Source organism: Ptychodera flava, chromosome 3, assembly GCF_041260155.1.
Source record: "Ptychodera flava strain L36383 chromosome 3, AS_Pfla_20210202, whole genome shotgun sequence".
NCBI classification, from domain to species: domain Eukaryota; kingdom Metazoa; phylum Hemichordata; class Enteropneusta; family Ptychoderidae; genus Ptychodera; species Ptychodera flava.
The window spans coordinates 9,054,536-9,078,746 of record NC_091930.1 but is presented as its reverse complement, the minus strand read 5'-3'; the positions used below and the strand labels follow the sequence as shown (position 1 = coordinate 9,078,746).

Here is a 24,211-nt window from a genome sequence, read left to right as displayed (position 1 = left end):
AGCCGACGACCTTCTTTCTACATCGTCAACAGAAAGGCAAAGAGCGGATGACCGACGAGGTGCTGAGGAAACGTGTGACGCAATACCAGGTGGCATTGTCGCGATCACAAAAATAGCTAGCGCTAGCGTTGTGGGTAGAGCGGACAAAATGACCGAAACCGAACCCACGACAGTTATAGAACACAGAGACATGGGGACCAGCTCTCGCGAGAACTCGACCATGCAAGTCGATTTCAGAATTTTAAACACGGACAAAGCAACAATAATCATGGACCAATCGCGGAACGATGAAATTGTTTCGGAAATAACAAAATCAAATAAGGAGACGATGACAGAGCCTGGCAACAGCAACGCATCGAAGGCAACATCAGTTTGTGAACATTGCTTTCGAAGGAAAATTTTAGAGTCACTCTCCTCGAGGCGTAGCGGGAAAAAAGGCGACCGTTCATCTGGATCTATCAACGGAAACACTTCAAAACGTTTACCGAAACGTGTCCCCGTGTCAAAGGTTAGAGACCCCGCAGTCCGTACGGTTAACATACCGTTCTTGCATGGCAGTAGTGTCGATGCTGAAGTGCGCCACCTAGTCGCTGTCGAACCCCACCCTAGGGGACTCTCGTCCCTTTCAATGAAGGGTTTCAAAGACGGCAGCTACGAGCCCCAGCTGCCACTCATCGAGGAGAGAGCCAACGACAGTGCAAATGGTCGCACAGACGAGGAAGTTGCTGGAATTACGGACCGCGCCCCATTTTTCAGAAGAATATCCGAGAGTGGCTCGGTTGAAGACGGCGATGCGGACACTGAGAAAGTCTCCCGAGTGACTTCGGTACTAGTTACTATGCGGATGAAATTCTACCGGGACTGAACCCGAGCCTACAGAGCTGCGGTATCCGATACGACCAAGAACGCCAACAGGTTGTCACCGATCCCAACGACTCGAACGTCACCGCAAATACGATAATGCGCATGAGCGAGGGAAGCTACCTCCTCAGCATCATAGAAGAATTGGAAGACGAGGAAGACAGCGACAGTTGCCATGGTAGCGGACGCTCCACTGATGAGGAGAGATCTGAAACCGCGGAGGACAGTCAGATGACAGGACGTGCTCAGCGAGATAGTACAGGCGATGAAGACTGTACTGACCAAAGCAGCGATTTGGAGCAGCGATCTGACACTGACGCTGACTCTGATGACCGCAGTGATCTTGACGACGAGGGTCAGAGGTCACAACTGGGTGACGATTCAGCAACTGAAGACACGCTGGCTGTCAAAGGTGACACAATTTCACAAACCACAATCAGAGACACAAATCAAACAAAGGTTGACTTTCCAGATATACTTAAAGAGCATATCAGGAAAGCGGAATTGATTGTACAAGACGCTGGTGACCTTTCGTCTGAAGGGAATGTCAAGGACGATGATTTTGATAAAAAAGCAGAAAAGGAAGCAAAGGTTGAGGTCTCGCGAGACTACCGCGGCGAATCTCAATATGCTGAGATCAGGACTGACAGATCAAAGTCTGAGGATGTAGGCGACGACGCGCTGACCAAGTGCGTAACAGAGTTGAAGTCGTGCGACAAAAAGTCTTTACCGGACTCATCCAAACCAGAAAAGGTCAAATTCGAACAGTCAGCGGGGACACGACTCATATCAGACGACTCGAGGAACAACAACAATGTCGCTGAGTCTGGAAATGAAAGTCACCTTGAAAATGAACCGCATGGGCGAGACGAGGAGAAATCACAAGGTGATGTGTTCGCCGACGACACTGGTGTGGCTCACGTGACATTCAAATGGACTGACGGCGGGGATTCCGCGTTCATAGCGGGAGACTTCACATCTTGGGAGGAAAGCCCGCTGAACTATGATGAAAAGTAGGCCACGTTACTTTTTCTTATATATATATATATATATATATATATATATATATATATATATATATATATATATATATATATATATATATCACATACTTCATACACATATCTATCCATCTATCTATCTTATATTCATACACACACATTATCTATCTCTCTCTCTCTTTCTCTCTCTCTCTCTCTCTCTCTCTCTCTCTCTCTCTCTCTCTCTCTCTCTCTCTCTATATATATATATAATGCATACTTCCTGGTCATGGGGGCTATAGCGCCTGTTTCTTACCCCGAGGGCCGTGCATTACTAGAAATACATCGCTATTATTCTCCGAGGTCGTAGGCCGAGGGATCAGCATAGTGATGTGTTTTTCTGTAACACATGGCTACGAGAGCAAATAAAACGGGCGTTATAGCCTGAATTAAGACCAGGTTATAGGCGTTTACAATACAACACATGCTCATACTCTTATTGTTTTCACGCGCTTTAAAGTATTCTTTGCATTCACATGTTATGACGTTTCACAACAATTAAGTTTACCCTAGTTGCTGACACGTTTTTTACTCATTGCAATTTCCATGCTCCCCCCGCCCCGCCGTGGTGTTGAACAATCAAGAACAAACGGCAGCATATAATAATTTTGTCTTGTTCTCCTTTGGCATCGGTTCCTTGTGTTGAGTCCCTCCTTTTCCCTCAGCTTTTAGTTTCACTAGCATTATAATGTCGACGCTACAGCTCTGCGTTATAGTCTGCGTTTTCGATATAATGTCGTTACTAGATTTGCTACCAATGTATCCAAGAAATTTAAATTAAAAGAAATTATTATAAACAGATATCAAAATAATTCGGAAGATAAAATATTATCATCTTTAAAAATCCAACTAGCCCTGACGGCTGTAATTCCGTCGAAGACTTGCATTCACAAACGACAACGATTGACCTTATTTGCCACCACGTCACCAAAGCTTAAATATTTCCATTATAAAAATCTCTAATGCACAAAGAACGGTAAATACCTGGGGATTAGCTAGCTGTATCGACCTTTTATGGCGCATGAACACCTGCTAGGCCAGATCCATTTCATTTTTTTTGTAAACGACAGGCAGTTTCAAACAGACGCCGAGATCAAAGGTCACATGTTCTTCAACTTTTTACTGGTGTCGGTTTACCGGGGACAAGTACTTCACCGCTCTAGTTTTTATTGCATAGGAACGAATTATTTCAGGGGACGTTGCAATATCCCTTACAGGTCGCGCATGTGCAGTGAACATTGAACACTACGCGCTGTAATGAAAATGCTATGAACTTTTGAAGGTAGAAGGCGCCCGGTTACATATACTTAGACTCAAAAAAATTACAATACCGCATTTATTGACTCATTTCAAAACTCGTGAAGGAAATAAAATGTTCATGTTTTTTTAATGAAAACTGAAAAATTAACATAAACGAACAAAGTTAACAGAGGGACGACGACCATTTGAAATTTCAAGAGTCGGTATACATCAAATATCTTGTAGCAGCTTTCGCACGACGATCCCAGGCTTTCTTTCATAATAATTCTTTGTTTTGAAAGGGAAAATATTCATAGGACAGTTTAAGCAAAAGTTTACGTCGTTGATTGTCAAACTGCGTATTACCTCAGATGAACTCTAGATTACAATGTCCGCTCATGACTGCACGATGTGTCCTTCGATGCGCGCGGTTGTTTGGAAAGAAAAAAATGTGCACATGTCATTGCAAATAGATTTGCGCTTTTTTATATCTCACCAAAAGCCTCCGTAATCGGTAACATGATAAGAACGATTAAGATAATCCTTTTTAGTGAATAAACTGCGGTATTTACTCACTGTATCTGCCAACAGACGTACAGTCTGCGATTTTATCTGCCGATTTGAAATATTATACGTTACAGGTATTAACATAGACAGCCTATAGAGCGGCAGGCACTATATGCTATTAATGATCTCTTTTGGTATGATATGTGCAGCCCCCCGGCCCCCCCCCCATCCCCCGCCGAAGAATAAGATAGGGCCTCATATAAAAATGTCCCGCCGCCTTTTGTTTATCATGACTGTGCGATTTATCATAAAGAAATAATCCCTATCGGATTTTACTCTCTCTTTTCTTTAAATTAAATATCACCATTCAAGCAATATGATCAACTGTGCCGATATTATAATAAACTAATTATTATATTCATTAAACCACACATATTTGTCACTCATATTTACTAGCCTAATAACATACGTCTATAGCGATAAGTATTTATTGTAATTGTGGAGCATCATTCAAACATTGTACCTTTCTGTTCCTACAGCGAGAAGTGCTTTCTCGGGACGTTTGAGTTGTCTGACGGCGAGCACCAGTACAAGTACGTAGTCGATGGTCAGTGGAGACTGAAATCCGACGAGGTGAGTGAACTTAATTTGGCATATCGGTACAGTAACGTGACCTTTGCTAAGTAGGACGCAAGTTTTGGCAAACAAAATAATTGTAAATGTGTTTGACCTTGACCTCCCCTTCCTCAAATTGAAAATGCGAAATACCCGTGTAAAAATTCATGATATGATCTCCTTCTAGACACAGAAAGCTACCTATTTGTTTAAGCATGAACTCCGTATAAACATTTAACAATCAAGGTAGATGTGTGAGTATTACGCATATACATGTACACTCGATTTCCATTGCGTAACCTGCAGTACCGCCATCAGGAGGTTGTATAAAGTTTGTTCAAATTTGCTCTCAGAAATCAAAATGGAGCTTACCCTCTTTCCCCCTGGACGCGACGAGTTTCGGTTGCGATGCGCACGTAATTATTATTCACGCCCTCTGACGGACGGAGTCATACCTTCAGACAGTATTCGAATGAACGTATCATGACTCCGCTGCTGCTGCACCGAGAGAGAACTACGTGCTGAGAATGTAAATTACCCAGAATGTGTTTCTCTCTCCCTATCATCATCATGTGTGCACGTGTCGGCTGCACTTTTTCAATACCAGGCGTCTGTGTTGACATACATTCAATCACCCATTAACCTCGTCATCAGCTTCAAAACCGTGCCAAGGTCTCAACAATGCTTGTGTGTTGTGTGCGCTATGTTTACTTGCGGTATATATTGATTGGCAATGAAATTGACAAAGTTCAAACGCTCGAAACGAAAAAAAAATACGTGGAAATATAGCTTCAAGTTCAGACACACCTCATCTGTTCGGAGGAATAACAAATTTTATTATATTTTTTATTTATTTAGTTATTTAATTTGTTTATTTGTTTGTTTATTTATATTCAGGAGGACATTCACGGACCCTACGGCCCAAATCATGTGATCTGTATAAGAAATGGAAAAGTAGTCACTGACTGAGAACCAGCAAGTCAGTAGCAGTTCAACAGACGTGAGAGTTTGCACGACCTCCAGTGACCTCTGATTGACCCGCATTCTAACGATACACAACTATGTTAGCTTGGTATTATCAATGCAAGCAGAAAGCATTCCGCCGTAGTTGCTCTCCCTTCCTCTGCCGAAGAGGGCATAGAACGAGCTGCTTGTTTGTTGTGGCTCAGATATTGCTCATAATTGGGTCGCTGTGTATCCAAAAGTGAACGTCTGCCACCAACGTGTCATGACCCATTTCAGTGAGAGGGCGCCTGCTGATGGGAGTGAATGACACCAACAAATATATTGTGTGTTTCCCGTTGACACGTCCCTGGGAAAATAGGGGAGGTCGAACAGGAAAGTTTTATAATTTAATTTTTTTTATCTTTGTCTCAGTCATCAAAAACAGCAGAGTTTGCCTAAGGTATGCGTGGTGTTCGAGAGTGAGGAAAAATGTCACAGAGTTGGAGGGTTTATATATATATATATATATATATATATATATATATATATATATATATATATATATATATTATATATACTAGTATATATATATATATATATATATATATATATATATATATATAATCGGCATTTTTAAAAGACTGTGTGTTACTTTTCTTTTCCCTGAAGTCAAAGCATTGACAATAGTGCATTTGTTCAATTTATATTTATGTTATCGGAAATTGTTCCTCTCAGTTGAATTTCGCCCTCACCGGTAAGTTTTACCGATCACCGTATGTTATTCCCCGGTTGTACACACGTGACCACATTTGCAGTGAGCTTATCATCAGGTCACAAGCATTAACGCCAGGGATATTCAAATCAGTGTGTCGTTGAATAACGATAGGCAAAAAACCCATGCAATTTCAGGTACATACTATCAGAATTATTAATACACATACCAACAGGCATGTTCGCCCGGATATTACTGTAATATAAGCTTGCGTTGACCCCCTTCTCTTCTAACAAAAGCGTATTGACTACTTTCTTCCATTAACATGCCGTGACATAGAAACACAATATTATACCCCAAAGGCTATTGTGCGCATCGCAATTACGATGCGTAAAGTGCATCCATTTTATAGATTTATTCGTGTTGTACAAGTGTGTGCAGGCGTTCTCTTTTTTTCACAATATGTGGCTTAGCTTGGTCACACTAAAATAACAGCGGATAAATCGTGCACGGTGGTCTATTGGTCTTACCACAGTCCCTCTGAGGGACTGTGGTCTTACAGAAACCAGAATGAGACAATTCTTCGACCCTCTCTTTGCTGCTGACGTGCTGGCTTATCTGATTGGTAGATTGTCACTATTCACAGCAACTTAGGGAGTCTATTGTGTATAATTCGATGCTAACGATAAGATGCAGCCAACCAATTGGATAACAGCTTCCGAGATGCTGCACATTAGCCCAGCCCTTGTCCTTTCTCAAAGTACGGGATAATGACAGGTTGATAATCGAACGGTGAAACTGCAGAATAGTGGGGCAATACTGAGCAATTTTACAAATCAACGCAGTCCTAGGGGACCCTTAGAAACGCAACCGTAACAAACCTAAGGGGGCACATCTTAGGGATGTTCCGTCAGTGATGCTATGGCTTTTATAATATTTTTAAAAATTTAATTGAATTTATCAAGCATTATTTTTCAAACTCGAGCAATACACAGTGTCTAATACTGATGGCTTTGTTTTGTTAAGTGTAGATGACTGTAAATACTCGGGAATATGAAGTGAAATGATACATTTACATGGAAATTCTAAAGTGATGTTGATATTTCATATCAGCAAGGAAAGCATTATAACTTGTTAGGAATACGTGTACATATTCTGTTGCTTTAACTTGGAATGCAATCGACATTTAATACATTTTATCAACATACATACATACATTTATGATACATACATACATACATACATACATACATACATACATACATACATACATACATACATACATACATACATACATACATACATACATACAACATACATACATACATACATACATACATACATACATACATACATACATACATACATACATACATACATACATACATACATACATACATACATACATACATACATACATACATACATACATACATATAGTAATAGATATATAGTTATATATCTCATCGACGTTCAACTTGGTTTTATTATTCAACAATCGTAGCTTTTGTGAAATACTGAAGGGCAAGCTTTGTATTTGTATTATTTCATATATATATATATATATATATATATATATATATATATATATATATATAATTTAAGTAACTTTTTTGGCTTTTGCTTTCAAGCAAGTCCCGTTTTTAGTTTAACATTTTCTTAATTTTACGAAACATTTCATTCTCTTTCGTAGACTCAAACTTTTGTAACAGAGTATGCCAATATAGTTTAAAAACAAGGCCTAAAACATTAAAAGAAAAACTCTGAGGCAAAGGATATTGTATGATGTTGCAAGCTTTCGTAAATTACGGTTCTGCGGGCATTCCGGGTATATATTTAGACCACAAGTCGTCGCTGATTGGCGAGTTGCCTGCGTTTCCTGTTTGCATACGTATTTGTTGCGACCTTTATAATAACATTGAACATGGAGGGTTGAAAAAGGTCCCTCCCTACATCCTTAAGGAAACCACGAGATAATGATTTGAGCAACAGCTTAGTTTTTTCAGCGTTATCTCGTTCTTGTGTTGAAATGGGCGAGGACGATCCATTTAATTACCCATAGTTTAAAATGTGCCAAAACAGGTTAACTCGCCTGTCAACATTGTGCGTTTTTATATCGATATTATAAAGAAGGTACATTTGTAAAATGTATTAAGAAACACACCTTCGTCTGAGGCATGACTGCTTTGGTTAGAACTCTGTATCGAAACAGCTTCATATGATGCACTGCACATTTACGGTAGAATGTGCCTCGGGGACACATATTCAGGCTCAAACTTTGATCAGTCAGCACTTTTCTGATCTACTACTTGTGAGAGTTCATTTAAAGCTCATGGAGTATAAAAAAAAAATTACCATCTTAGTTTTCCGAATATCGACAAATGTATTTTTACCCATAGAGTTAACACAGGGATGGCGGCCATTTTGGATGTCAAATATCAGTAAATGTCTGGTACTTTGTTTCTTTGGCGCCAAATTTTGAACGATGATCCGTGATTTTTTATTCTTGATTTGGCTAGGGAATAGTTGAACATTTTATTGAAGAAAGTTTGAGCAAAAGTTTAAGTCTTTCACTTTCAAGGCACATACTACCTTAAACAACATACGATACGCGCGTCATATGATGACGATGAGAGGCATTAGCGACATCACCATGACAACAGGAGTCCTTGCCTGGAATTATTTTTTTTATTATTATTTAATCTCGAACCAACAGGTTATCCCAATAACAGGTAGTAGATCATTATACCCTAGATGTAATTGCTCCTGCTTTAGATATCAAATATAAACATTCTATTCGTATCAGTTTATATGTGAGAAATAACCAGCTGTTTGAACCAAAGAATGACCATCCTGTGACCTTTGCATTGCCGGAAGGACTTCAGTTGAACTTGAAGCTGGACGAATGTGCTTTTCGCTGGCATGAACCGTGCCAGTTTCGTTGAATACTTCTTAACGCCTTATCATAGCATCATGAATTCCATGCTGAATTGCCTCTATGACTACTTTTGAGAGCAATTTCACAATGTAATAAATGCACGGTTTTGCAGCAAACACACCACCGCGCCAGGTAGGGTCAAGAACATGCCACGTAATCTGCTGATTCCTCTGATCCCGGGATCGGAGTCAATAACTGATAAAAGTGGTTAATATTCGAAAGGTTTTATCTGTGCACAAACTGTGTTGGAATATGTAACATATTTCATTCGTTGGTATCTTGTTCGATGTACAGATGGTCAGCCTCGGAGAGCAACTCGCGTCTACCTTTATGCAAATAATGCAATAAAAACTGATATGCTGCCTTTAAAACAACGCTTCACCTCCGATGTGTTTTTGTATGCTCGACTGGGCAGACTGGCCGCTGAGAGAGAGAGAGAGAGAGAGAGAGAGAGAGAGAGAGAGAGAGAGAGAGAGAAGAGAGAGAGTGTGTGTGTATCTGATCGACCGAGACAAAGAAAGGACAAACATCGGCAGACTAATTAATTATTAGTTAATTTTTAATTATTTGATTAATTAATTAATTAATTTGAAGGTAGTGTGCAGGTTTCATTATGAATCATAATTTATTCAAGAACTGTAAAACTAGGTGGGAAAGGCGTCGAATACCAGTCGTAGAACCTCCACGGTGCTGACCCCAAGCACTGACTTTGAAGTGGCTAATTTGCTTCTCGTTGCAATTGTTCCAATATTCAACGGAGCAATCTGGTATACGACGGAGTATAAATATGTTGATAACTTTGCTGCATTAGTATTGGTATTGGTATGAACCCTTTGAGCTCCAAATTCAATTTTGTCACCTTTACAGAATATATCTCAGTCAATTTTTTTTTCAGATGTTTGCCAAAATTTTGACAAAGAACTGTAGCCAAGGAAATGTGATTCCATTTGGTCCAAAATTATCAAACAATTACAGAAAAATTTCTGAATTTTTTAATGAAATGTTGCACTAAAGTTTTGGTGGGAAAAACGGCAAAATACGCGCCTTGCACGTACACGCACGTCTCAAAGTGAAAGAGACTCCATAGAGTGAACATAATGCAACTTTACGGGCGCCATTGCATGGTAAGTTACTGAATGGGAAACGGTCACTCATCGCTTGTTTTGTTTGCAGTCACACGGCAGCATATGAAGTAATATGTTATCCATTACATGGTAATAGTACCAGGTTTTCGTTTTATTTTGCCGCTAATTCCTAGAATCCTATGGCGATCACTGAACGTGTTCGTGTTGAAACTACTGTATTTGCATTCCTATTACGATAACCAGTGGCCTTCTCCTGCCTTCTCATACGATCGAGTTTCCGCTTGTGCTCGAGTTTGTACGTTGATTGGGTGACAATGTTCACGTGACGGCAGCGGACGCAATCGTAGCGGAACGACGCGATGAGTACGGGAGGCGTCGTGTAATTGTTCCTCTTTCTAGTGCAACAAGTAAAGAAGTTGTGGCCAGAAATTTTGATTCAGTCGGTCTGGGTTGTTCGTCCGTCTGCGGCCAGCGCTTCTACCCCGCAAAAAAACGATGGAAAGCAGGGTGTCTCATCCTCACATCTTAACGCAGGCAGTAACTGAACTGCTGAATCGGCCTACCTGGAGTGACCTATGCGTGGTCATAGGTGATACCGAACTTCGCCTCCATAAATTTGTTCTCAGCCAGAACAGCGAGAAATTCAAACAGCTCTTCAACCCCGAATATGCCGAAGAAGGGGACGATTTCTTCCATTTTGTCGCCAAGGCTAATCTACACCCAGAGTGCTCGGAAAATTTCGGTGATTTCGTGCACTACTTTTACACGGGGGAGATTTCTCTGACCGTCGAGAATATTCTGCCAGTCCTAGCCCTGTCCGAGGAGTTTGAAGTCGAGCTGCTGCGTGACGAGAGCCGACAGTTCGCGGAAGGCTGCCTCGCTGACGAGCGTCTCGGCATCGCAACGTGCGTCAATTGGTATCTGCACGACCTGGTGCGATCTCAGGACGCGCTGCTTTGGATCCGGTCCAGGATTTTCGACCGGTTCGAGGCCAACTTCGACGATCTGGCGCAGACTGATGAATTTCTTAAACTCGAGCTTGATGACGTGCAGAAACTTGCAGAGTCGCCGGACGTGAGAGTGGAGAGCGAGTACAGCTTCTACCGTGCAGTGGAGAAATGGTTCGTCTCCAACCCTAGGGAGGTCGAGAAATTCCCGCAGTACATTGAATTTGTCCGTTTCCCGTTGATGACACCCGGTGAACTTGCAGAGATTCAGGTAGGTGGAACTAGTAATGTCTTCTCTTGCACAAATACAATTAAGTTCTTTGGAATATTCAATTGCATTCATGGTACTGAAATGTTGAGGTTTCGTTCTTGACGTTGAGTGAATGATTCCGATGACTTGGCTTAAAACATCATTCGTCGAGCTGTGACGTGCGATTTTCAGCAACACACAGAAAATGGTCAGTTTTCGCAAAAGCACATTTGCGTTTCGTAGAACACAGTATTTTACTTTCATTTTCTTTAACTTTTATTTCGTCACCAACTTCCAGAAAATGGTTAGCATCGTACTAGGAAATTAAAGCGAAAAGAGTGTTCAACGGTGGACGTGGACTATTTTAGATTAAAATGCTTCTAGTTACTTTTATCTGGACTAAATTATGTCTAGGCATATTTAAAAGAAACTAAATTCAAACACATTCTAGAGCTTAAAAAAGCTTGGTGCAAGCTGTGATCCAGAAGTCTTGTGTAACACAAGCGCCCGGCGCACCCCGTATACGGCCCTGTGATATAGCTACATAGGATATTCAAATCATGTATTTATGTATGTATGTATGTATGTATGTATGTATGTATGTATGTATGTATGTATGTATGTATGTATGTATGTATGTATGTATGTATGTATGTATGTATCTATGTATGTATCTATGTATGTATCTATGTATGTATCTATGTATGTATCTATGTATCTATTTATGTATCTATGTATGTATGTATGTAATAGTATGTAGATGTGTAACTGTATGTATCTATGTATCCATGTATCTATGTATGTTGATATACGTATTAAATGTCGATTGCATTAATGTTAAAAAAAACAGAATATGTACACGTATATATTCAAATATTTCTAACAATTGACAGTGCTTTCCTTGCCGATATGAAATATTAACAACACTTCAGAATTTCCATGTAAATGTATCCTTTCACTTAATATTTCTGATTATTGACATCATATTTACAGACATCATATTTACATTATGTGCAACCAATGCCAATAACTGCACATACTCGTGCAATTCACATTATTAGATTTGTCAAGGAAAATGACAGTGGCATAATGCTCTTCTTTTTACTTTACTCAACTAACAGTTAATGTTTTATGAACGTTTCTTGCTTCTAACAGATGAGCTGCACACTGTATCACCAGTTCCAGGAATTATTCAATATGTACTTAGTGGAAGCCTATCAGTATCACTTCTCCAATGAACGAAGTACATTCGATGGAGTGAGATATACACCGAGGTGCTACCACCAAAGCATTGATGTAAACCAGGACCAAATACAAGCAGAAGAACATCAACAGGCTGGATATAGTGATGAAGATGACTCGAATATCGGGGTCGACGATGGAGGTCCACTATCAAGGCCAACTGTGGTGGTAGAAATGGTGGAAACTGGTTCGCAAACCGATTGCATGTTAGACGGCCATCCCGGTCAAACAACTAGCAAACAAACAACCACAGCCCACATTGGGTTGCAAACCGACCCGGCCGCGCAGGCTGATGTGGCTCAGTTTGGTTGGCAAACTGACAAAGTGACAACGATCACCATTAAAAGTAGAGACTGTGAAACGCAGACGGGCTACGACCCAACTGCTCCAGCACTGAGTAAACGTGATACGCACGCCCAAACAGATGACACTGAAACAGCCTCAGAACGCAAGGAGCAACTGAGTGACGCCGCGCACAAAACTGTTTTTGGTATCGAGCAGGAACGATTTTCTTCCCAGACCGAAGAGGGAGACAACGAAAATGACTCTGATATCGAGGTTAATGACAATGAGGGCGATGAATATGACAGCGGATTCAATCGTCATGACGAGGAAACGCCTCAAGATATGTGTGGAAAAAATACCGAGACTCAAGGGCAGGTTTCGGCCACGGGTCTGCGAAAGACTGAGGACGGGTCAAATGAAAACACTGGAAGTGAAACCAATTCGGCATATGCATCCGAAGAGCGCGCACCAACCACAGCTGCAGTCACTGGGAATACCGGAGTCGACGATAGCTGTGGAGATACCAGCGAAGATCTCCCAAGGAAAGACGCGCACGGAGGAGGGTCAGAAAGATTGACACAGACGGCAGAACCTGACATTTGCAGCGATCAGAATCAAGGCCAATATGAAGATGTACACGGAGACAATACACATATTTCAGACACAGAAGCGGAGGTCAGCATGGGAGACCCCAGAAACTCTAGCATCACCACCCGCTTTGTATGGCATCGCGGCGGCACAGATGTATGTATGGCGGGAACGTTCACTGGATGGGAACAGGTTCCGATGACACATGATGAACAGTAAGCGCTCTAAAATATGTTCATAAAGTCTAACAGTGTGCACTAGCACTCGTAGCTTGAAACCAATATCGACGTGCAAGTCTGAAAATTTATCAGAGGTTTTATGTAATACAGGTTATCATAATCCTCAAAGATTACAAGATTAACACTAAAAGGAAGCTTTTCTCATTTCAGTAATATTAAAAGCCCTCTGTGACACAGCATTAAGAGTACAAGAAATATTGCGTCGATTATTATCGCCTGATTCGCTTATTTTGGTGTTTGAATCAAACGAATATTCTGACTTAAAACTCGCCATTTATGGTGAAAAAGAATCAAAAGTTCACAGGCAAGTGTTTGACGTGAACCTGGAATTTAAATTCAGATTCGCTTCATTTTACCTGACATTGCACCGTGTACAGTTCATAGCCAAACTAGTAAGGAATGATACTACCTTAGACGGGACATAATAATGGTTTCTCTCCATTTCCTTTGAAACACAATCTCTTACTTCATTAACATACCAAAGAAAAGAAAGTGACTCAATTACAAAGGCGCTTGTTCTCTGCCCCGGGGAAACGATGAAAGCGTGTCCTGTTTCTCTACACGTAGACGTCATGCTGAAATGACATCAACCTTTCACCAGAATGAGGACGAGGCAAAATCCAAGTTTAATCACGGTATCATTATAATATGTTTCATTCTAAGATTCTGAAGTTTAACTAAATATATTATTTAGCAGTGTCTTATTATTGATTGTCTTTCAAATTGTAATGCTGTATGTTGAACTCTGTTCAGTTTTGGCAGTGAAAACGTTCAAATCCATCCGTCCATCAATCAGTTAATCAATCCATATATCAATCAATGGATACCGGTGTTCTTTTTTGCAGGTCTGGGTGTTACACTCTAAAACAGGTGCTGCAACCCGGAGAACATCAGTACAAGTATGTTGTCGACGGGTCGTGGGAGATAGATCCTGACAAGGTATGTTGGACTTGCTCAAAATCAACTGTAGTTGCTTAATTTTTCTCCCATAACATGTGTGCTGAATATTTTGTCCACTCTTTACGCTAGAGTGATGTTTATACAGAGCGAGGGATCGATTCGATAATTTCTTCCTCGACTGCATTCTATAAGATAGTAGTATTACAAACAAGTAGCAAAAAGACAGATGGAACGAGAGCAAAAAGATACGCCTTTGCGTCATGAAATTTTACTATATATAGATGTGCGAGATAGTAATATATCCATGTTTTTTAAAAGGATGATGAATACCATGTCAATGTTTTCAACTTCTAGGAAACAATAGAGGCTGATGAAGGTTATGTAAACAACGTCATCAGATTGGAACCTTGTGACGGAGGAAAAGATGATAGTGAGGGCGATAGCGTAACCAGCCATCATGAAACAGAAAGAGCGCCATCACCTGGATCATCAGTGGATGCGACAGAAGGCGAAGACGGCACTGCGACTGGCGATTACGATGTTCATGCTAATGGTGGAAACAGCACGGAGGTTAAGGAAGATGAAGAAAGCCTGGAAAAGCCTGCTGAGGAAGACAAAAACACTAATGAAAATGGAAATATGGAAGATATCGGTGATGTTTTGCGGTCGGGTGAATTTACACCAGATGAGGGAGAAAATATCGACGACGACGACGACGACGATGACGATGATGATGATGATGACGACGATGATGATGATCGTGTAGGTGTTGCTAGTGCTGCTGGTGATGATGGTAACGAAAACGGGAATGACCAACCCAAGGATGGTTCCAACGTGTCTCAAGTTCCGGTAAGCAAACGATTGCAAGAGGAGAAAAACAACAATTTCGAAAGTCCAGATACCAAAGTAGTCAGTGAGTCTTCCCGGGCGAGGATGATGGTCAAAAGGGCGAAAGTCACCCATCGAGTGTTATCACAGGTAAAGACAAGGTACATCAGACTTGCTAAATTGTCGTTGCTTAATTTTTTCCCATAACATGTGTGCGAAATATTTTGTCCTCTGCAGCGATCTGTTCACTAGAGTGTTCCTTACACAGAGCAAAATATCGATTATATAATTTCTTCCGCGTCTGTGCCTATAAGCAAGCACCATTTTAAGGGATTATCATATATAGCAGACAGGCAGACGAACAGGCTGATGGAACGAGAGCAAAAAGATACGCCTTTGCGTCATGAAATTTTACTATATATAGATGTGCGAGATAGTAATATATCCATGTTTTTTAAAAGGATGATGAATACCATGTCAATGTTTCCAACTTCCAGGATACAATGGAGGCAGATGGAAGTCATATAGACAACGTCATCAGAGTGGAAACTTGTGAAGGGGGAGGAGAAGGCAGTGGGGGAGATGGCGTAACCAGCCGGCATGAAACAGAAAGAACGCCACCACCTGGATCATCACTGGAGACGACACAGGTGCAGACGACACTTTTACTGGCGATGATGGTGTTAATGTTAATGTTGGAAACAACCCGGAGGTTAACCATGACGAAGAAAGCCTGGAAAAGCCTGCGGAGGAAGACAAACATGTTAGTGAAAACGAAAATATGGAAGATACCGATGATGCCTCGCCGTCGGGTGAATTGACAGCTGAAGAGGGCGACGACGACGATTACGACAACGACGACGATGACGGTGGTGGTGGTAATGGTGGTGATGATAACAAAAGAGGAAATGACCTATCAAGGATGGGTCTCACGTAACTCAAGTTCCGGTAAGCAAACGATTGCAAGAGGAGAAAAACAACAATTTCGAAAGTCCAGATACCAAAGTAGTCAGTGAGTCTTCCCCTGGCGAGGGTGATGATCAAAAGGACGAAAGTCGCCAATCGAATCTTATCACAGATAAGGACAAGATAGACGTCGACAGTCCAATCATCACGCAACCAACATCAAGCCCACCACAGTCGCAAGCTCGTATAGAGAACAGCGACCTGTCTGTATTCGGTGACAACACTTCTAGAGGTTCAAGTAGCTCCCATCATCATACTGAAGCTGGTCCTTCAGCAAGCACAGATGATTTCGACATTAGTGATGAAGCTACTGATGGTGGTGGTGGTGGTGGTGGAGGAGGTGGTGGTGGTGGTGGTGGTGGTGATGACAATGACAGTTGAATAAATTTCCTTGTAGAGGAAATGCCCCAAGGAGATGACATGCCGGGAAAGAACGACGAAAACTTAAAATAGATAACTGCAAGGGGTTCAAAGGATAAATAATGAGAAGGACAATGGCAGTATCTCCTCCCAGATAGATGACGTCAGAGTAGACGAGGTGGGAGATGTCAAAAAGTTCTATGATGACGATGATGATGAGGAGGAGGATGTTATTATTAATAGTTGTTGTACTGAGGTAGTGGTGACAATGGTGATATCTCTAGATGCGTCTCAATGCTAGAAAACAATGAAGTGAATGTTTTTTGACAATGACAGAAATTCACTCTATGTATCAAAAGTGCCTGAAACTCTACACTTGCCTCTCTTTGTGGAAAAGAATGACACAGTATTAAAACCTCGTGGATAAAATGAAAGGACGTTCCGTGAGCACGTTGATATTTTCACTGTCACACTACCCACAAAATCGAGTACACTATCATAAAAATTAGTTCCAAGAAAATCACTCTTCTTTATTGAAGAGCAAAGTTTCAGCAGTTCAACGGACAATGCACAGCAAGGAGAAGTAGTTCCACCAGTTGGCAAAGACGAAGTGTCAGCCTTAGGGCTAATAATACAATTTTGTTGCGATGCCAGTCTTTGAACAGTAGATACGATAGCTGACGATTCTACAGAATCCAGCTTCTGAGAAAACAGTAAAGTAAGATCATTTCAATATTGCCGACGCCTTTAGAATTTCACCATGACAAGAACACTTGACGTAAAACTAGGATTTAAAAAATGTATTGACTTTATTAACCTTAAGATTTAGTCAGAATATCCATGATATCAAACCGTGCAATCTGCTGTGTTAAATAATAATGCAATTAAGGTGACAATACTGAATGTGAAATTATATTGTAAGTAATTTGTCCTATTATATTACATACATACATACATACATACATACATACATACATACATACATACATACTTGTATTACATACTTTGAACTTGTTCATATATTTTATTAATTTTTAAATTAATACATAAATTGAGTCATTTTATGTGCCGATTCCTGGCTTGAAAGGCCATGCATTTCTTGCTTTCATGGAGTATACATAAATAATATCATTAAAAATACACATCAACATACAGAGTACACAATGTTTTATCACAGGTAATAAATGTCAACCGTTGTGTAAACAAGAAGCACACATAGAATGTTGAGTTGCAAGTTCTTTTGCAAGAAATAGGTGAGAGACCCATAGCATGGATGACCAGTGGCTCCCTCGTAACCGTCTCGTAACTTTCTTCCTCATGTGCTTCTTTTGTCATGACTACTCACCCAGGCGTAGTTTTTGACATCCACATCGATGCGTTGACTAAGCAAACATCTTGCTGTTATCTCCCTAGGCGTCTCTCATTCTAAATAAAATTTATTACATGATTATTCCTACATCCGTAACAGAGCTACATTTACGACTCTCGTGATATTTTGAGGCTAACCCATAGATAAGTGGGTCTAGCCAGACACCTCGCCATTAATTATTTGCCTGCAATATCACCACGGTTCCAGGTGAGTACACATGTTATACGTAACCCGGCCTACAGTTGAGGTCATATGTCGTGTTCTCGTTTATTCCTCGCCCGAGGTATACCTACGCTATGTATTTCTATGACCTAATTCTCACACGGAAATTTCAGCTGCGTGGTATAATATAGAAAAAGATCCCTTTGTACAGTATTGTATCGTACCAGTTTGTTATTGAGGCATATACTGCGATTTGATGAGTGGAGAGATGAGAATAACAGTGCTATCTTCGCATAGCACTGTTGGAACAGGCATGCACCGACGAGCTCTGTGTGAAAAATCCCTTTGTGTTGCAAGAATTTCAATGTAATATTATGATAAAACGGCAAAAAATCACTTCAGCAACGGGTATACCACGAGATTTTGACTAGATTTGACATTTTTGTTTAAGTTTGAAAGGCCGTTCTGTCACTGTTTTGTCAACAAGCAAACGCTTTGTTATGCATGTCCTTAGACCGGGCACACACTGCATTGTGGTTTATTACTGTCGGTAAGTGTTTGTACGATCCGAGAACGGGTACACACCTTTTAGGCGTCAAAAGGATGCACTGCAAAGCATTACGAATTATCATGCTGACGTTAGCCACAAGTCCCAGATCAAAGAGACCACGTGACTTCGTCAATTAGTTGCATGTGTCCAAACCAAAATAAAGCTACTGGAACTTGTACCTTGAATGACAAAGGCAGGGCAATAATGACTGTATACGCTTACTGCGTCACAACTGTGCCATACCTGGCGACATTTCATGTGTGTAGAGAAACACGAACTAGCCACCAAATTGTGATTATCGTATAAGGAGGCAAATGTGAAGTTATAAAATATATGATGAAATATAATGTATGTTCCATTATATCGATCGTGGTAAAAAGGTAGTGGATATTTCAAAGCAAATAGCCAATTTCAAATACAGTGGCTGACAAAACTACTCAAGAAATCCCCGGATAAGAGAAACCCTAAATGAGTTACACTGTACAACTTGACAGTCAGCTTTTCAATTAATATCAGTCTCCGTCTTGATATTAAAGTCGACAGCAAAGCAACGAAGGTTTGTTGAATATACGGTACAACGTTGGCATAGAGAGAAGTGAGGAGATATCCTAATCCACGAACAGCGTTTGGTAAGTCGGATAATAAGACTGAAAGCTACTTTGGTACTTTGGATGGTAGCAGAAATGACTTGCATGAACAAAGGGGAGAAAATGGCTATTGCTAAAATACAATACAAATATAGATACATGGGGAAAGTAAGACAAAATATGCAACACTGCCAATTTCTTTCTAAAACGTATTGAAAAAAGATCATTAGACAAAATTTACACAATAGAGAGATAGTTATGATATCCAAGATCGTCTTTAAGAAAGCTGGTCTTCTGTCAAGAAGGATGTCATGGTATTGGTCATTGGTTTACGGTAAACGACGTTGAGTCAAAGGTCACACTATCCAAGGTGCGGTGAAATCCTAACTCGTCCCGAAAAGTTAAAAAGACCAACCTGTCACGTGGATTTAGTTAAACAAATACGGTAAGCAACATGATAAGTGACATAGATTTGAAAACATTCTGGAGAAGTGTTTCCACAGGAACAATGTCGAAAGATTTACATATTTCTCTGCTAGAGAATAAAAAAAATCGACAAAAAGACGAATATCATAAATTGAGCGGTAGCAGAAATTCACAATGACCATAATGCGACATCACAAGATATTATTTACTCTTTCACTTCCTGCGTGAACGACACATTTTAAACTACGAGGAATTATGTTGTTCTGTGTATGGTTTATATTCCCTTATGCAGCCTGATGCAGGCACCTCTTTCACTTTAAATTTCTCGACCTCCTGTTGTTTTTTTTTCTGCAAGCTTTCTAAATATTTCATTTACACATCGAGTTTTTCGCTTTATCCCCTGGCACCCTAAAGAAGACAAATAGCTCAAGCTCGAATTTTCTTCTAGTGTTGAATTCCTTTAATTCCTCATCTGTTATCATTTCAAAACAACAATGTCAGCTATTTGTAGTCACAGATAAGAATTATTTAATCTGTAAACAAAAAAGGACAATTATACACCAGAATATTCGTCCCAATAAACACTCTTTGTGTGTCGATCAGCTCACATCACCTTGTCGAAGTTTAAGCAAATTTCCCATTTAAAGTTACGGGGATTACGAGTCGATTGCAAGGCGAGTTCACAAATGCACAGCTCGGACCAATTGGAATAAAAAGCTGTTGTCTGAAAGGGGAAAGAAATCGCCTCGGTACAGCTTGAGTATGTAATACGTAACCTTTGTTTTCCAAGTCTAAAAGTAAATTAATCTATAATATATCCTCGGGGTTTTTTTTGAATATTTCACAGGAAGTCTATTATTTTCTTCTCACTACACTAGTTTTCGCCCTCAGCTCAAATGTGTCTGATCACTACTTTTAATATTTGGTATTTGAACGATTTATAAATCGTTGTCGCTTTCGAAGATAAAACTTCATACACTGACCACCCTTCTATATATGGCATCACTAATATATAGCTGCTGACCTGTCCTGATACGGTATTCTGTGTGACAAGAGATTCAATTGACAGACCGGACAAACAAGTGGCTGTGCATATCTCAGCATGACCTTGCTACGGATATAGGACAAAGTATACAAGTCACTTTCTATGCAGTGTTTGGTTGCTATGTGCATGGCTGACCAAACAGAGTAGCGCAACGGTCATGTGACTACAGTCGAAGGGCTCACATGGGGACAAAACAAATGACCTACCAAGCTTTAACCTTCGCACAACAATGAGTGCTGATCATTAATGTCGTTCGAAAAGTTAGATCACAATGTATGAAGATTAATAACAATAAATACGTTGAAGCGAATGATTAATCGAAGCACAAGCAGACCGTTTGCGGATATGTTTTAAAATAAAACACTTGCGAAGCAAGTCTTAGCAAGCAGTATGATGTACCCAGGAGCACTTGCAACAAATGGCGGAAGGTAAAATAGGCGCTTGATATTTCCGCATAAAGTTCGTGAATTCAAATTAGTCTGAAATCATTTAGTGCTTTCGAAAACTCATCGGTATAAGCTATGGTGTTATTCTGACGTTACGGAACTGTCGTTGGAGCTTCGTGTCACGGACAGAGTAAGTATCGGCAACATATAAGTATATTAACACCCACAAGGTTATTTGTCACTTTGTCATAGAGGAAAGAAACTCATTATGCAAACTGCAAACAGTTGCACCAAGGCAACCTCCTGACAATACTGTATGTAACTTTGAGTCGAAATTTGACCCAATTCGAATTCTAAACGGCAGTCCTAATATGTCAACCACGTATTGAGAGTCTCCAGGCATAAATTGAAGATGTTTTCAGGTTTTATGTTGTGTCTTATACCGAGTATATGGTGTTGAGAGTAGAAATCGTGAAAATCCGGCCCCAGTCACATAGTTGTTTTGTTGAATATCTCTGTCAATCAATTGAAACATGCCTCTTTGCAAAGCCCCTTTCGTGGTCCATGAAATGTTTGTAAAATCTCAAGTGTAAACAGACGGACATTTATGAACTGCTTAGATTAAAGTTGTCTGACAACTTTTGTCCAAAATACATGATCTAGATATCTATAGCTGTCTAGAAATCACTAACAGAATGACGTGAATATTGAAATTTTTTTTGACTTGACGAAAGCGAATCTGTGAAACACCTGGCTGTCTACACTGACGCTGTTTTATTATTATAGGGTTATTCACAAAATACGGCCCTGTATGGACGAGGGCTCAGTGAGTGACGTATTGGACGAGCCGAAGGCGAGTCCAATACGTCACTCACTGAGCCCGAGTCCATACAGGGCCGTATTTTGTGTATAACCCTATTATTATACACCTCCCTCCATTAATCGTCCGTATAAACTAATTCTATGGTAATTTTGAGGGATGCGGCACGCGCGCCCTTGCGTTGGCAGGAAGCCAATTAATTTCCAGTGCAGAACAAGCAAACTTCGCTGAATGTTTTCAATTTAAATAGTTTTTTAAAATAAAAATCAATTGCATTTAGACTCAGTTTTGTGTTTAGCGTGTTTTAAACCTTATACTACGAATACATTTTGGTGGAAGTTGTTATTATGTCTATAACTCACCGTAAAGTAGTTTGTTTACATCCGATAATCGCTAGGTCAAAGGTCAAACAGGCGCGTCGCGCGTCTCCCGTACTATACAAAATACGGAAAGTTATTGGACGGTCAAACTCCCATAGGTTACGGATGTAGGTGTATAATAATAGGTGTTATTTGCACGTTATTTTATCTTTACATTACTCAGTGTTGGAATTCAGGTGAAGTGTGTCAACTAGTGGTCGACCGGGATCGTCTTTTTTAGTAAGATCAATGAAGCATAATATATATATATATATATATATATATATATATATATATATATATATATATATATATATATATATATATATATATATATATATTTTGTATTCTATCCCTGATTTGGCAATTAGTTTTATAGTTTTATTATTTTATTATATATATATATATATATATATATATATATATATATATATATATATATATTGTATTCTATCCCTGATTTGGCAATTAGTTTTATAGTTTTATTATATATATATATATTATATATAATATATATATATATATATATATATATATATATATATATATATATATATATATATATGTAAAGTCTTCTGGCAGTATATGACTAATCATAACAGAAAATTATTAATGTACCCCTCGGCAAAGTAAACATGTTAATTCACAACCATACTTAAAGCGGTAAAGAGATGATAGGGGCATATTATTATCAAAGTTTGCATAAGCACCACGATCTAGCAAAAGGATGCAGTGTGTTAATACTGTATCCGCTGTCAACATAGTGTTGATAATGATATATACTTCATATTTGGCTGCCAAAAGTTCAAATCTACAAGAAATAATATCCCAAATCAAACCAATCAAACCTTTCAAATGAAACAAATCAATATCTTATCAATTATTTTGTACTTACGAACTAAGAGTAATCATATCATGACAAACTTGCAGTTTCATTAACTACATTAAATTAAATACGAATATAATATCTACTGATATTTATCATGACTCATAGTGTGTATGGGAATGTCTATATTTTCGTACTTTATGTTTACAGCTACAAATGCAATGCAAATGTAAATTAACAAGCAAGAATAAAATATTATAATCTTTCAGTACGATAATAAAAAAATGATGAAGTATGCGTATTAAGAGAGATGATGACGTCATTTTGTTGCTCGATGTGCAGTATTTGAACCAGGTATGCAAAGCTCGTTGACATTGATATCAGTATCATTATTTTGTCGAGAAGAGACCTTGTAGCTTGATCAAATTTTGATCTTTTATTTTTTTGGAAGAGTTCGAATTTCCCTGTTCATTGGTAAATTTGTCAGACCCTATCGCCATCAAAATACATTGAGACAGACAGTACTGCGCAATTTCTAAAAGTGACGTTACATGAGTGTTCATTAATGTCAGTATTTACATGTCCTGTGTCATATATCCGCGTTAAATACATAGTTACTTCTCACACAACCTTAGGTACTATTATGATATAAATAACGGGCGACGCGCTGACCATTAACGTTTATTTGTGGGCAAGGGCGAGGGGAAAGCCAAAAATTAACGGGCGAGGTCAGCCCGGTCAGAGCGGAGTCTGTTATTTCCATTATATTATCAGCGAACCCAAGAAAACCGTCAAAATGTCCGAAAATTTCAGGAGCGAACGACAACTGGGCCCCAGAAACTGAGCATACGCAACGCACTGTCACGCGCGCTGTAAAAAATTGGCAAATCCGGAGATGTTTTCAGAAAAAAGTATCTCAACTTGACCTACATGTGCTCCATTTTATTTTGTGATTGATTATGATTTACGTTTAAGCCGTAAAGTTACGATACTTTGAGTCGTTAGTCTTATTATTCATATTCACGGGCATGTAAACAAACCATTACTGTGTATTTGTGGTCAGTCACGTCGTTCAGCTCGCCCAATCAAAATGCGACAGGCGGGGCATGGTAATATAATATACAATAATGAGCA

At 39.6% G+C, this 24,211-nt stretch overlaps 2 protein-coding genes across 2 annotated transcripts; both read left to right on the top strand.

The window, feature by feature from the left end:
• Positions 1 to 960: 960 nt before the first annotated feature.
• Positions 961 to 5,615, top strand: LOC139129494 (dentin sialophosphoprotein-like). The gene is made up of 3 exons (XM_070695127.1): positions 961 to 1,874; positions 4,187 to 4,280; positions 5,160 to 5,615. Exons 1-3 carry the CDS (start codon positions 961 to 963, stop codon positions 5,229 to 5,231), a joined length of 1,080 nt encoding a protein of 359 aa, XP_070551228.1. The 3' UTR covers positions 5,232 to 5,615.
• A 4,657-nt stretch (positions 5,616 to 10,272) lies between these two features.
• LOC139129493 (uncharacterized) lies at positions 10,273 to 17,699 on the top strand. The gene is made up of 5 exons (XM_070695126.1): positions 10,273 to 11,160; positions 12,295 to 13,469; positions 14,339 to 14,432; positions 14,748 to 15,382; positions 15,719 to 17,699. Exons 1-5 carry the CDS (start codon positions 10,438 to 10,440, stop codon positions 15,747 to 15,749), a joined length of 2,658 nt encoding a protein of 885 aa, XP_070551227.1. The 5' UTR covers positions 10,273 to 10,437; the 3' UTR covers positions 15,750 to 17,699.
• Positions 17,700 to 24,211: the final 6,512 nt, after the last annotated feature.

Coding starts and splice junctions, on each gene's coding strand:
- LOC139129494 (XM_070695127.1), top strand. CDS start 961: ATGCGCATGAGCGAGGGAAGCTACCTCCTCAGCATCATAGAAGAATTG. Junction 1,875..4,186: donor CCGCTGAACTATGATGAAAA/GTAGGCCACGTT, acceptor CTGTTCCTACAG/CGAGAAGTGCTTTCTCGGGA. Junction 4,281..5,159: donor GGAGACTGAAATCCGACGAG/GTGAGTGAACTT, acceptor ATTTATATTCAG/GAGGACATTCACGGACCCTA.
- LOC139129493 (XM_070695126.1), top strand. CDS start 10,438: ATGGAAAGCAGGGTGTCTCATCCTCACATCTTAACGCAGGCAGTAACT. Junction 13,470..14,338: donor CCGATGACACATGATGAACA/GTAAGCGCTCTA, acceptor TCTTTTTTGCAG/GTCTGGGTGTTACACTCTAA. Junction 14,433..14,747: donor GGGAGATAGATCCTGACAAG/GTATGTTGGACT, acceptor TTCAACTTCTAG/GAAACAATAGAGGCTGATGA.